This window comes from Drosophila navojoa, chromosome 5 (assembly GCF_054131105.1).
Source record: "Drosophila navojoa isolate 15081-1374.11 chromosome 5, UAZ_NAV_1.0, whole genome shotgun sequence".
Taxonomy (NCBI): Eukaryota; Metazoa; Arthropoda; class Insecta; order Diptera; family Drosophilidae; genus Drosophila; species Drosophila navojoa.
The window spans coordinates 16,151,032-16,166,025 of NC_142893.1; the positions used below are offsets into that span (position 1 = coordinate 16,151,032).

General features: G+C 36.6%; 1 protein-coding gene across 50 annotated transcripts in view; it reads left to right on the forward strand.

Annotated features, from left to right (window-relative positions):
- The window catches only part of Dscam1 (Down syndrome cell adhesion molecule 1), a 78,049-nt gene extending 66,503 nt beyond the window's left edge, over positions 1-11,546 (forward strand). For 26 of the 50 annotated variants that reach the window (XM_089261751.1, XM_089261755.1, XM_089261759.1 and 23 more), the window contains 12 exons: positions 19-195; positions 265-431; positions 3,221-3,433; positions 4,812-4,979; positions 5,610-5,768; positions 6,115-6,422; positions 6,523-6,703; positions 6,767-6,925; positions 7,134-7,148; positions 8,029-8,095; positions 8,828-8,839; positions 9,363-11,546. In XM_089261751.1, coding sequence (XP_089117877.1) covers positions 19-195; positions 265-431; positions 3,221-3,433; positions 4,812-4,979; positions 5,610-5,768; positions 6,115-6,422; positions 6,523-6,703; positions 6,767-6,925; positions 7,134-7,148; positions 8,029-8,095; positions 8,828-8,839; positions 9,363-9,444 — 1,708 coding nt within the window. In that variant the 3' untranslated portion in view covers positions 9,445-11,546. Of the gene's footprint in view, positions 1-18; positions 196-264; positions 432-2,746; positions 2,915-3,220; positions 3,434-4,811; positions 4,980-5,609; positions 5,769-6,114; positions 6,423-6,522; positions 6,704-6,766; positions 6,926-7,133; positions 7,149-8,028; positions 8,096-8,827; positions 8,840-9,362 lie in introns of all 50 variants that reach the window. The other 24 variants (XM_089261780.1, XM_018105659.3, XM_089261778.1 and 21 more) reach the window with 2 other exon arrangements.
- Positions 11,547-14,994: the final 3,448 nt, after the last annotated feature.

Here is a 14,994-nt window from a genome sequence, read left to right on the forward strand (position 1 = left end):
CTCACTTTGTCTTTTTAGCATTGGCGCTGGCGAAGCGTCCGACATTCTGAACACACGCACCAAGGGCCAGAAGCCCAAACTGCCAGAGAAGCCACGTTTCATTGAGGTCTCATCCAATTCCGTTTCGCTGCACTTCAAGGCCTGGAAAGATGGCGGCTGCCCCATGTCCCACTTTGTCGTAGAGAGCAAGAAACGGTAGCTGCTGGGAGAGCCCAGAAAATCCACAGAGACGTAACGCCAAAAGTTTTTCTTTTCTGCTTGCAGTGATCAATTGGAATGGAATCAAATCTCGAACAATGTGAAGCCCGACAACAACTACGTCGTACTCGATCTGGAGCCCGCCACCTGGTACAATCTGCGCATCACCGCCCACAACTCGGCTGGCTTCACCGTTGCCGAATACGATTTCGCCACGCTGACTGTGACCGGAGGTATTTATGATCTGTTTTCCGATTTTCGAATGTCTCACATTGCTTTTGTACATAGAAAACTACGTTGACAATGTTGTTGGATTGTTGGCCCCCCCAGTCGCGCCCTACATCCCAACAGCATTGTCCATATATACAAATAACAATCTAGGCATAAACACTTTCCCTGAGTTGTAAATGTTTTTAGTTCACCAACAACTGAAAATGAGCAAATTTCGATTTTGATTTTCATTTTGTTTACCAATTGCACCGTAATTCAATGTCTTCATTTATTTATTAGCAAACGTTTTAAGTTGTCAAAAAGCTTGTTGTACCAAAATTAGATGTCTTTATTTTGTATCTATTGCAATTGTGATGAAATGCTAAAAACTTTGATCGCAGCGGCATCGGAAAACGTTGTACAAAGACAAAAACAAAAACGATGTTTTTATTGCGTAAATGCAATTTGTTTTTTACGTTCTTATACACCAATTAATCGTATACTCTCAATATATGTACAAAACTCCCAGCGAATAGCAAATGCAAAGTTGCTAAAATCCTAACAGTAATGTTCTATAAATAGTTTTAAACAATTATCACCACGTCACCTTTGATTATGATTTCCTCAGTTCTCTTATCATAATTTCCAATCTAACGTAGCTCTATAGACGGCCACAGCTCTGATTAGTATTATTTGAGTTACTTTTTGACTCTTCCGTTCACTTCACTCGTTTATATCATTTGAGTTTATGCATACATAGATATCATTTATGTGTCCAGTCTTGGCGTCAAGGTGCATTGTTGCTGCACAGCCATAGCTACCGATCGATGTTGTAAGCCCACCCACTGCCAGTCGCTCCCCTCCGCCCTCCGCTGCTCGTAGAAGACGCTTAAATCAAATTCCGAATTCTGTAAATCGCTTCTAGCCCACAAGTCCTAAATAATCCATTCTTTCTGCAGCCAAAAGCAAGTTACATACATATATGGAATATCGTATATTCATGGATCCATCAACTCGAATTCCAATCAGATTCCAATTGTACAAAAACTTGTCCACTGAACTGAACACAAATTTATTCAACTTGTTTTCATGCATTTTGAGCTTATTTTGATTTGATTTTCATTTCATTTTTCAATGTAAAATTTAGTTGTATTTCGTTTGATTTTAACAATAGTAAAATGCTCTTTTCACCTAATAAACAAAAAACCAAAAACAAAATAAAAACTTTTTATAAAACTCAAGTTGAGAGCCGAGCAGAGCCAAAGCGCACACATTTTCGAAAGCACAACAACCAAAGATCCATCAATGCAACATTTTCAGTAAGTTCACATGAGAGCTGAGATCAAGTGATGAATGGAGTTGATGAAGAAGAAGAAGAAGAAACAGACATTATATGCATCTGTGCATTCATTACACCAAAAGTCGTTTTCATTTTTCGTTTCACAATTTCGTTCATTTAGTGTCATCAAGTTCCAGTTGAGTTGTTCCGCCTAAGTTAGTTAGTGTTTTTGCAACTATTATTTCAAAGTTATCTCTTCTCGCGAATATCGTTATCGTTAATCGTTACACGTTAATCGTTAATCGTTAATCGTTACTCTCCTATCATATTCTCGAAAGCTGTTACACTTGGAATGCTTTAAATTGAATTCGTTAGCGTTTCGAATACTCATAGCATTAACAACAATTTACTCAATTAGACTTAAGAGTTTACAGATAAAAAAAAAATACTTAAAAAAAAACAAATTGCATTTAAACGTACTAAAAAATAATATTGTTATTTTTTCTTACAAATTACAATTAAAGTTTTTACTAAAATAGTTACAAATAGTTTTCGCATTTCGGCGCATTGTAAAATACAAAATTTAATAATATTTAATGAATTTTTTAAGTCATTTACATTCTCTTCTCAAGAAACACTTCTCTTTCGAAATCGACTCAAAGCAAAGTTACTAATTTGTATTTGTATTTGTCTATGTATTTGTATATGTGTGTCAAGTGCTCGACTAGTGTCTGGGTACAAAAGTCAATGTGATGTGAGAGGGAAGGCAAAAGGCAGAGACAGACATAGAAGCAGAGAGAAAGGGAGAGAGAGAGGGAGAAATCGTTCTGTCTCTCTCTCTCTATTTCTCTCTCTTAGCTTGATCTGTTGTGCCTTTCAGGTGCCTCTGTCCCTCTCAATCAGCATCTTTTCTCTCTTTATATACATGCCTACACCAATACATACACACATCTATCTATACATATATATAAATGTCTCTCTCTCTCTCTCTCCCACACCCACCCCCTCCGAACTTGGTCTACATGTGAAACACTTTGGTTGTTGTTGTTGTTGTTGCAGGCACTATCGCACCCTCGCGTGATTTACCCGAATTAACCGCCGAGGATACAATCCGCATTATTCTATCGAACCTAAATTTAGTAGTGCCGGTCGTGGCGGCTCTGCTCGTCATAATCATAGCGATAATTGTTATTTGTATACTGCGTAGCAAAGGCAATCACCACAAAGGTATCTATAAGTATATCAAACTAATTACGAAATTTCTTTTCTTTTTTTTTTCGGTTCCACTATCTCGCTCTCACTCTCTCTCTCTCTCGAACTCTGTCTCTACATGAACCCCGAACACTATACATTTTCCATACTCTATATGTGTAAATACACACACACACACCAATGTCTATCTATCTATATATACGTATACAACAAAACCAAACAATATCGTGGCTATGCAACTGCCTGCTGTCTGTTGTTGTATCTGATAAACGATTTGCATGCTCGTTTATCGTATATCTATCGAATCCGAACGAAATCAAGGCACCATCGCGCCCCTCGATGATGGCACGGGCCATGGCAATGTCCATGCCCGCATTCCGCTGCCCGCCTGGATGCCCGAGTGGCTGGATCTGAACTTCATGGTGCCGCTGATAGCCACCGTCGTGGTGGTTGCCGTGGGCATCTGCGTGGTCTGCGTGGCGCTCTCGCGCCGGCGAGCGGACGATCTGCGCGGCGGCCAGAAGGATGTCTATTGTAGGTTTGCCCTCAGTCCGCTAGGGCAGAGGAGCGCAATACTTATTTTTCTTATCATAAATATCATCTATATACATATATTATTTTCGACAAATTTTATTTCTGTTTTATATATATATATTTAGTGTTGTTCCCAAACTGTTGTATATTGCTGCGCATTTGATTTGAATTATATTTGTTGATTTCTTATTGATTAACGCGCTCAATATCAGCAATGAGAACGCATAATTCTTAGACCGTCACTCAGCAAAAATACTGGTAAAAACTCTACAATTTACTGGAATGCTCAATGTCTAATAATCGTATCAAATATTCATAGCATGTTATATAATCTACTCAAGTTATTCAGACTACAGCAAACACGAACTCAAAGAAACACTCACCATAAAAACAAAAAAATACCAAAAAGTTTCACAAAAATATACCAACAAAATACCAATTAAATATATATAATATTAAATATGTGTTCAGTGTATATATATATTTAGTAAATTCATATACTATAATACTCATATCATATGTGATACTCATATATATCATATATATCATTCATATATCTATAATATTCATATCAGAACTATCATTAAATTTTCCATCTCCATCTACAAATCAAATTGGAAAATTAATTTGTATAAAAAATAAAAACATTTGTTGCGATGTCTTTTAGATTTGATTAATCCGAGAAATCTTCTACTTTTGTGTTCTTATCCAAGTAAATAATAACCTATCACACAATATACACAATAAATAATTATCCTATAGTAATATCAAGTGTTGTAAATACGTTCGGCTTACGCCCTAAGCAACTTTGAAACTCCTCCGAACACAACAGACACAATTTTCCCATCTCAACTTTCTGTCAACATTTATTTTCCACACTTTTCTGTTTCTGTTTTCAAATGAAACCAAAACTAAGATGCTTTTTGAAATCGCAAATGAATAGAATAATGCTAAAGTAAAGTAACGTAAAGTCAATTCGAACTCGAAATTGAAATCATCTCTCATTTCATGTCATTATATCATGAATTTTTATATCGCTAACAAGTTGGTATATTTTGAAATTTAAAAAAAAATTAAAATTAATAATAATTATAATGAAACACCTCACGTAATTCTGTTTTTGCAATCGTAAACTTTGAGCTACTAATTAGCACTTTAGCGTGTTGAGATGCCGCACCAAAAAAAAAAAAAAATTAAAATTTATTTTAAAAGCCAAATATTGTGAGTGACGGAAGAAAGCTGATTGATACGATCTATAAGTAAATGAACAAAAAACAGAAGTAAAGTATGCGTTGAGTTGACCTTTGAGCAGCATTCAAGAGGAAAAGCATCTTCAGTGTTTCACTATTGAGTTCGCGATATCATATATTAATTCTAGACGATGTAGTTTACAATCAGACAATGGGACCCGGCGCCACCCTGGACAAGCGCCGCCCGGACCTGCGCGACGAACTTGGCTACATTGCCCCACCCAACCGCAAGCTGCCCCCGGTGCCCGGCTCCAACTACAACACCTGCGACCGGATTAAGCGAGGTACAGTCATAAGTAAGCATCTAAATTTCCAATGCAACATTTATTAATGCCAGGACTATGCCAGCGAAGCACCCGAGCACCGTCTCGCCTGGGGCACTCACTGCGCATTGGCTGAGGCTTATTTTTGTCTTCCATTTACTTTGCTCACAAAATGAAAGTGAAAAAATGAGAAAAAAAAGAAAAAATACTTCATATTTTGCGTTGCTTTTGCATTCACAATGAAACAATGAACGACCCAAAGGTCGTGTGCCACGCCCACACACATACACACTTACGAACACATTGCAACGCTTTCTCAGAACGAAATTCTCAAATGTCGCTTCTTAAATTCGCTTCTTATGATTTTCGAACCCATCCGATCTGAAACGAAGACTCGTATTACTAAATGTTGTGCTGAATTTAGATTTTGATTGTTTTTTATTTTTATTGTCTTATTTCACAAATAATTTTAACTCTTTTTTTTTCCCCCACATTACTCCGAATCCTCTCCTTTTCGGTTGCCGTTGAATCGATTCTTTGACTTTTCTGTTCACTCATCGTTGATGTTGTATGAATATTGGAAATTGAATAAAATATGAAAACACCAATACATACACATACTCAAACACACATACACATACGAACGTACACGAATCGGTTCAGGCCGCGGCTCAGGCCTGCGCTCGAACCACTCGACTTGGGATCCGCGCCGTAACCCGAACCTATACGAGGAGCTGAAAGCCCCGCCAGTGCCCATGCACGGCATTGGCAATCACTACGGCCACGCCCACGGCACTCCCGAGTGCCACTATAGACATCCAGGTAGGAGGCCTCGCCCCGCCCCTCCCCTTTTCAGTTGGTTAACCTCTTCTGATTTCTGTATGCAATTCCGATTACGACTAACATCTAACCCCAGGCCAGTTTAACTTTTTACTTAAGATTTCATTTATGTTTAAGTCCACTAACATTCCGACTAGTCTAACCCCGGTCGCATCGAACTGACGCTGTCTCAGCTACTGCATCGTAAGTAAAGCAATTCGGGCCAGGCCACTCTCTCTCTCTCTCTCTGCCTCGTACTAAAACACTAAAACAAACAAACCAAGACACCCACAAAGCACCACCGAGTGTTTGAGTAAACGTTGCTAATCGAGCTCTCCTCTCGCCAAAGGCATGGAAGATGAAATCTGCCCCTATGCTACGTTCCATTTGCTCGGCTTCCGTGAGGAAATGGATCCCACCAAGGCCATGAACTTCCAGACCTTCCCCCATCAGAATGGACACACACCCGTGCCCGGACACGCCGGCACCATGCTGCCCCCTGGCCACCCTGGACACGTACACTCCCGCTCCGGCTCTCAGTCCATGCCACGTGCCAATCGCTATCAGCGCAAGAACAGCCAAGGTGGACAGTCCTCGATCTATACTCCCGCACCCGAATATGATGATCCCGCCAACTGTGCCGAGGAAGATCAATATGTAAGATTATCGTATAAGTACTTTAAACAGTCTTTAATTCCTTCTCTCTGTCCATATCTCAACTCTCTCTCTCTCTCTCCCTCTCTTTGCGATCCCACAGCGTCGTTACACTCGCGTCAACTCTCAAGGCGGCAGCTTGTACTCTGGCCCCGGACCCGAATATGATGATCCCGCCAATTGCGCTCCCGAGGAGGATCAGTACGGCTCTCAGTATGGCGGCCCCTATGGACAGCCCTACGATCACTATGGATCTCGCGGCTCCATGGGACGTCGCAGCATTGGTAAATACAATAGAGATACAATATTTAGGTATACCAATAATTTCTATTCCAAATATGTGTCAGGTTCTGCACGCAATCCAGGCAATGGCTCACCTGAGCCACCTCCACCACCGCCACGTAATCACGACATGAGCAACTCCTCGTTCAACGACTCTAAGGAGAGCAATGAGATCTCAGAGGCCGAATGCGATCGCGATCATGGACCACGCGGCAACTATGGCGGTAAGTCAGAGTCTCCCATCCCAGCCCATACCAATTGATCCCCCAATCGAAACGTAGCTGCAGCTTAAGATATTCCATCTATATTCCAATTAATATTTCCACGAAGCTCTATTGAAAGTGTATTCATTTTTAACGCAAATCATTCGAATTGTTCTTAATTTCCCTTCTTTCAAAATTCATTTAACATTCGAATATTAATAACGATCAGAAGACGCCAATGATGGTGAGTGATGTGAACCCCAATCGCAAATCGAACTTAACTTTAGTGTGTAGAGTGAATTTTCAATTCAATCCTCACTTCACTCACAACTCACCTCATTCGTCCTCATTCGCCCTCGTCGTTCGTCGTCAGGCTCCCTCTCGATCTCATATCAGGAATGTGCTCATTCTTCATACCTCCTTCATTGTCATTCATGAATTATTCCACAGAAAGTTCGCAATAAATATTCATGCTGTGTTTTGCTAATATTTCAAAAGAGAAAAATATAAATTTTAATTTTTTTTTTTATATGTTATTTTTGTGTTGATAATATTAATTTTGGTTTTGGTTGTTAAGTTTTAATATGAGTTTGTTAATGCACAATTAAATAACTTCCATTTCATTTCATAAGTCGCACCGACCACATTTTTTAAGGGTTTCCTTTCCAGCACCAACAATGTCAATGTTTTATGTTAATAATTTGTATCTAATATCGGATTTAAATATAATTTTAATAACAATTATTTATCATGAAATCTCTCATTTCATATCATGTGTATAGAATTTCGCATGTGTCCGACTAGAAATCTAGTTTTTTGTTTCTCTAATGGTTTTTACGAACAATAAGTTAGTTATATAAGCAGAAAGAATTTAGAGCAATATATTTTCCTGGACTTTACAGGAATTTACAATCATTTTTGCACGATCTTCTCACATTACGTATAAGAAAAGTTTAATTTCAAATTTCATTTTGCGTTTTCTTTCTATTTTCTCTTTTGATTTTATGATATTTAAAACCAATTTACCATAAACAACTACTTAACGGTTGTGCTCAATTTCTTGGGGTTCTTAAATGATAATTATTTATTAAAAACAATAATATATAATAAACGAAAATAAACAGCTGTAAAAAGATCTCCACAACCGAAAGATCAACGCACCACCGAAGAAATGCGTAAATTAATCGAGAGGTAAGAATAGAGTATTGTATATAGAAACTATAACGAAAATCACATAGCTATTAAATTGGTTTAACCAATGCTGAGCTAAATAAAATTGCACAGAAAATTTGCATCGTTGAATTTAATATAGAATACATTAAAATATAATAGAAGACATCAACAAATACTAAAAATTAAAGGGAATACATATATAAGATAAGAGAAGAAACTATTCCAATGAACTCATCTCTAAAATCATTTCATAAACTCCTTTAAATCAGCCAGAGATTTTTTTTATATGTATATTCTCTATTGTATACTCTACCAGAATATATTCCGCTCTTTGCAGCTAATAGAAAAAAAATATATATATTTAAATAAAGAAGAAACAAAGTAAAACTTAATAAAGCCCTCATACATTTAATTTTAACTTGAGGTATACCAAAGATGCTAAATGATCTTATAATAAATTTATAAAAATTCTCACATCTGCTTAAATATTTGTATAATAATGCTGTTCTCTACAGTAAAAAATTATATGCCAAATATTCCAATCAGATTTCATAAATTCCCATCAGAATTTTCATTACCTCCAAAGGGCAGTTGCCCCAAATTTCTGTGCAATTTTTTTGTTTAAGGTAATAAGCAGATACTTATTTATACTTGATGCAACTACTAACACTGATCATTTCTGTACCTTTTTTTCGTTTAATAAATACAAAATAAAAACTAAAAACTTTAAATAACTCACTGACTACGTAGTCGCAGGCAGTTGTAAGTTTCAAACTAAAACTCGCAGTTAAGTGATTCGCTTTTGCATGTTCTCTGGTCGCAATTAACACTAAATGTGAAGTACGCATGCCCAAACCTAATCCAAACCTCCCCCCTGTTTAGCTCTAACTGTTATTTATTGTCTTTTTGTATTATTATATGAATTGTTTTCCTTGAGTTGAATTCTGTTAATTGAAAGCAAATCACAGTTGAGTGTTGCCGAGTGTACTGAAAAATAAACACACACAAAAGCATTTATCATTTCGAAAAACGAATTTCAATTACATAACTACTATATAAATATATGTATTATGTATATTAATCAACAGGCTTTAACCATACTTAACACATATCTAAATACTATGCTATATATGTACTTGTGCCAGCTGCCACAAGCTCTCGGCACGAGACAAGCCTAAGCAAAATAATCATTAATTATATACCACACATACATATATATTCTATATATATATATTTCTATTTATATTGTGCTCTTGCCTAAAATGTGTCCCCTCGCTATCCGCAGAAACGAAGCCGGCCCAAAACAACTCCAACTCCAACAAGCAAATGGCGCAGGATTCACAGCCTACGATACTATGGCAGTGTAATTTGTAAGCTACTCCCAGTGGGCGTGGCAGTTTAGCTTAGTGTTTCAAGTCAATGAAGTGCGTGGAAGTTGAATGACACAAACACACCAACACACATACATATGCGTGCGTGTGTTGCAAGTCTTATTTGAGTAAAACGAAAAACATCACAGAGGAAGTAAGCAAAGCGCATAAGGCGCACACATACACACAATATACACACACACAAACATACATAAATATATTAACTATTTCAAATATTTATAAAAAAGAAAACATAAATATGCAAAACAATTTTGCATTTACGTAAAAAAAAGGGAAAAGAAAAAGAAGAAGAAAAACGAAACAAAAATATTCAATTCAATTTGCATAATTGAAATTAACTTTTAATATTGTATTTTTTAACTATAAGCAGAACTACCAAAATATCAAAGAAGAAAAGGGCGCATACATCGGCCCAATACACAAGCACTATATATATATATATATATATATATATATATATACTTATATATGTATATATGTATGTGCTCTTGTCTGTGTGTGTAGCTCATAAGTTTGTTTGTATTTTTATTTTCAATTTGATTTCTTTGCCATCTATATGTAGCCTCTAAGTCAAAGTCATAATGATAGATATTGTTTAATTTTGAATGGTCTGCAAATCCTATAGTCGCTTGCGCGCTTAAACAGATTATTTGTGATCATAATTTTTAGCATTGGTAATCGATTTTATAATTATTTGTATCGATCCAACAATATATTTACCATTCTTTGTACTTTTATTTATATTTTTCGTTTCAAAGCGCTTCCACAAAACAGATAATTAATGTAAAATTTGTTCAAGCACAAATTGCATTTATCTATGCAGATGTTTAACCATTTAGTCAGCAACTCTAAATTGTATTATACAACAGACCCAAGCGCACCTTTTGCCTATTTAAATATTATTTATTTACAGTTGGTTTCTGCACCGCAAGCTTTAAGACGAACTCAAACTAAATTCTGTCAAATATTTATTTAAGATTTTATTATTATTTTTAAGTATCGCAGCAAATTTGTTTGCCAAATATAAAAATGCAAATTTATTTAAAGGAATCTTTTTATTTATTTTATTTTACATTTATTTCAGCTTTTTTTTTTAGTTTTGGTAAGTTGTGCAGCCACTTTCGACACTCAAAGACTGACTGAACTATGCAAATTTATGTGAATGAAATAAAATGCTTAACAAAGAATCTATGGATTTTTATCAGAGTTTAAAAACCGTACGAACGAAAATAACACTTGCTCAAGACTTAGAAATAGCAAAGCATTTGAGGTGGCTCACAATTGATCTATATGTATAACCGCTTATCTAGATCGTCTATTTTGATTAGCTATTATTTCGTTTGCATCTCATTTCGATTATTATTGATACACTCTATAATACGCCCTACTATCCTTAGCTATATCGATTTTATATATATATGAATGTAGTGTTGTGAACGATAATATTGCTTAAAAACATACATATATATATATATATATTATGGGAAACTTATATGAATGTACTACAAATTTTGATGGTAAACGAACTACAAATATTGAATAGCGTTTAGACAAATGGCATTTAATTAATATTACAATTAATACGATATACAAAAAAAAATAATAATAATAAAAAAAAACTCACAAATTTTCAAGTAATTCAAATAGCAACAAAAAATACGAAAAGTTTTGGATTCCCAAATTTAATAAAAACAAAAATAACTTTTCGGCAAATCAAAATCAAAAATTAAATCTTTCGACATTCGCTAAAGAAAAGAAAAAAGTAAGCTAAGCAATTATTCAAAATAAAATCATCCATTTTTCATATACATACATACAAATATATATATCATATACACATACATACATATATCATGCATATATTGGAACCCGTCTGCCATAAAGCAGCAGAGCTTGCTTTTTATGTTGCTTGACAAGGACAGCAAATAATAAATATTCTATAAGCCCAATTTGTCATAATTTAGCATAAAACATGCATAAAAAACAAACACATAAATTAAACTAATTTTCTACTTAACATTACTTAAAACAAACGCATAAATCAAAATTAAATTCCATTTGCATTTAAGCGAAAAAAACATACATCTACACACAATGGAAAACATTCAACTTCAACGCACATCAAATTGAGAAATTGATAAATTGAGAACACAAACAAAAAAACTAAGCGAAAAATTCGAATGCAAATTAAAAGAGATTTCAAATATGAAACATTTATAGATTAAGGCAAAGCAGTTTAAACGCATTACTAATCACTCGCTCCCTCTTAGCCGATCAAATATTACTCGTATATATACATATATACACATATATTATAGTATGGGCAGCGATGCAAAAATATCCAAAGATTCAAACTCGTAAAACCTAAACGAATACTTCAAATATGTGTATTACTAATTACAAATTATGAAAAACATATATATATGTATTAACTATATATTAATATTGAATGTATTGAATTGACAAGCAAACACAACACTAACACACGCACACATATACAGAGACACCTACAAATACCCTACCACACACACAAACACACAGCTTATATCTCCATAGCACTAAAGACATTTGACAACAATAATAACCAAAGTACTTAACACACAAATACATATATAAAATTTACCACACACACACACTTACATACATTCAGCAAGCGAATACAAATTTGTCTGTTTCAGTGTCATAAAATTCAAGCAAATCAACAACAAAAATACTAAATAAATGCCAATGTATGTTGGATAAAAAAAACACAATTGAATCTGTTGTTTTCCTTGATCAAGATGATGCTTTCGTTCTATATAGATTCCATTATAAACCTATTTTAAATACTTTGTTTTTTAATTTAAAAAATATATATTTTTCAATTTCCAATCAACAATTCTTTTAAAGCATGTCCAATTTAATTTTACACATACATTTTGAGACCCATGCCAAAAGCACGTAAGTAAAAAAAATTCCCCTTAAGCTCGAGTCAACTCAGCCAACAAGCACTGATAACACACCTCGACTTGTCTTGTTAAACGGACCAACTGAGCAATTACTCTATCAGGTCACATACATGTACAGATTTCCCCCTATGTAAGTCCCCATGCTTCGCAAAAAAAAGTACCGACGCAGTAGCTCAGTGCAGCACCTGCAGCACGTTGCTATAAAAGCAGCCTTAACTCAATCGAACAGCATCAATCCAACATTGTCAATCGAACCAACATGAAGTTCACAATTATTTTGCTGCTCGTCTCGATGTGCGCCATGGCAATGGCTGGCTACGAGAGGCCACCATATCGGCCCAGACCCACCTTTAGGCCGGTTCACCGAATTGCACGAGCGGCTGGCTATGAGCGACCTCCATACCTGCCCAGACCCACCTTCAGGCCTATTCGGATTGCACGAGCAGCTGACTATGAGCGACCTCCATATCTGCCGAGACCCACCTTCAGGCCGATTAACCGATATGTACGTGAGGCGCCACCAGCAGAGCTGCTGCAAGAAGATACCCTACAATTCTAGAAATGCACAGCAGTATCACGACTGGCAGATCCGACATTTGTGCTATAATTATAATAAAAAGGTGTATGAACAAAATACATAATTTGAAATAAATACATTTGTTTGGCTAGCCAATACACAAAAAACCCAGTATTTTTCTTGTAGGTTGCTGTATTAGCTAAAGCCGCTATGGCTGAAACATATGAGTAGCTTATAAAAGCTTCTAATTTTGGTTGCAAACGATATTTTATTGTCTTTGCACTTTAGCTATTAATTTGTTAGCTTAACAGGTCAATATACATACATATTTTAATAACTACAAATCGAATGTTCATAAAGCGCCATCTATGTGTTGATTTGTCTTAATGCTGTATGCCTTGGCTAATCATTTTGAGTTCAGCTAAAGTGCTATTTCTGTGTCAACAACAGGTGCTGAACTAAGCTGAATTTCCCCTATGTATGCTTCAAAAAAATGCACAAGCTAAAACAATATTTTTTGAACCAGTATTATTTGTCTTTCGCATTTCAAATAATTGATTTCGAATATAAATTAAAGGAAATAATAAAATTTCGATACGAAATAAAAAGAAAGCGAATGAATATAAATTCAAAATAAATTGTATGCGAATGTAAACAAAGGAATTATTCGAACAAGGGCAGTTATTACTTTTTTGTCCACTGAAATTATTGTGTATTTAAGCTAACAGTAAAGGATAGTTTCAACTCGGACACCAATAAGCATGTCCATTCCAGTATATTTATAAAATATTAACCCATTACCCACTCAAATATGCACGCGAAAGGAACGTGAAATCCAAAATATTTGATTATCCGGCAATTTAATAATGCAAATATACCCCGTATACAGCCCCGCTCTTAAGAGCCGGAGTGGGAGCACTCATAACAAGCCACGAATGCAAACAATACTCTACGCTGGAAGGAACGGGCGATTGAGCACTGGGATTGGGTGTGTCCTTTGTGCGGCAGCGAGGCGAAAAGTTCAACAGGCTGCTCCACTAAATCAACAAAGAGAAAACCGCAAAATGCCGATAAGAGCCGTCGCAAAGAAACCGGAGCGCGCCCCGCCGGACGGGCCAGGAAGCCAACTGACCCTCACATGGCACTCGGCACAAAGCGGCGACAGGCAACGAACGGAACAGACGCTGAGACTGGGACTGGGACTGGCACTGGCACTGGACGGAGGAGACACACCAGCAAAACAAACAATTGGTTTACATAAAAATGCATGGCGGGTGGCCTAGCTGGGGGTATGTGCTGGGAGCCGGGGGAGAGAGGACTCCTTGGGAGCCACTCGGCCACTTTACGGGCTTCAGCTGTCGCAGGAGACGTTTGTTGCTATTTAGCTGGCCCAAACAAGCCAACAGCCGGGCGCTAGATGCAGCCCAAAATGGATATGCGTTGACAACAGTCGGTAATAATAGTGGTTGCTGTTGTTGTTGTTGTTGTCGTCCTGCTGAATGCACACTGAACATGCAAGGGGAGTCAGGCGAAGCTTATCGAGTGCCCAGTGTAGAGTGGGTGGAGTAGCGGGATGGGTCACAGGGGGAGGGCCATAGAAACTATGTCAACGCTGCTCCAATGCTAGCCAAATGGGGTTGGTCTGTGCTGTGTTTCTGCTTCTGCTTCTGCTTCTTCTTCTTCTTCAGCCCAGTTGGCAAGTCGTTCGCTTAAAATGTTTTCCACAGTTTGGCGTCATGCAATCTAAAAAGCTCACAATACACACAATATGCATTATATAATTATAGAAGATAACGGCCGACGGTACGAGTTCCACTGCTATTCGGTAAAGGCGGGTCTCCGCTCTGCTCCTACTGCCTCTGTTGGAGCAATAGATTTTGTAATCAAGGTTGCGAATTGACAATTGATGAGTGGCCCGAATAACGAAATTAAAGAATGATTGGGCCATAGATGTTGGAAAATGCTGTGGATACGAGGGCATATCGTGTATAAGTACGCCAAGCTAATCCAAGCTAATCAGTTATATATATATGTAAAACAAACTATAAATAAGTAAAAATT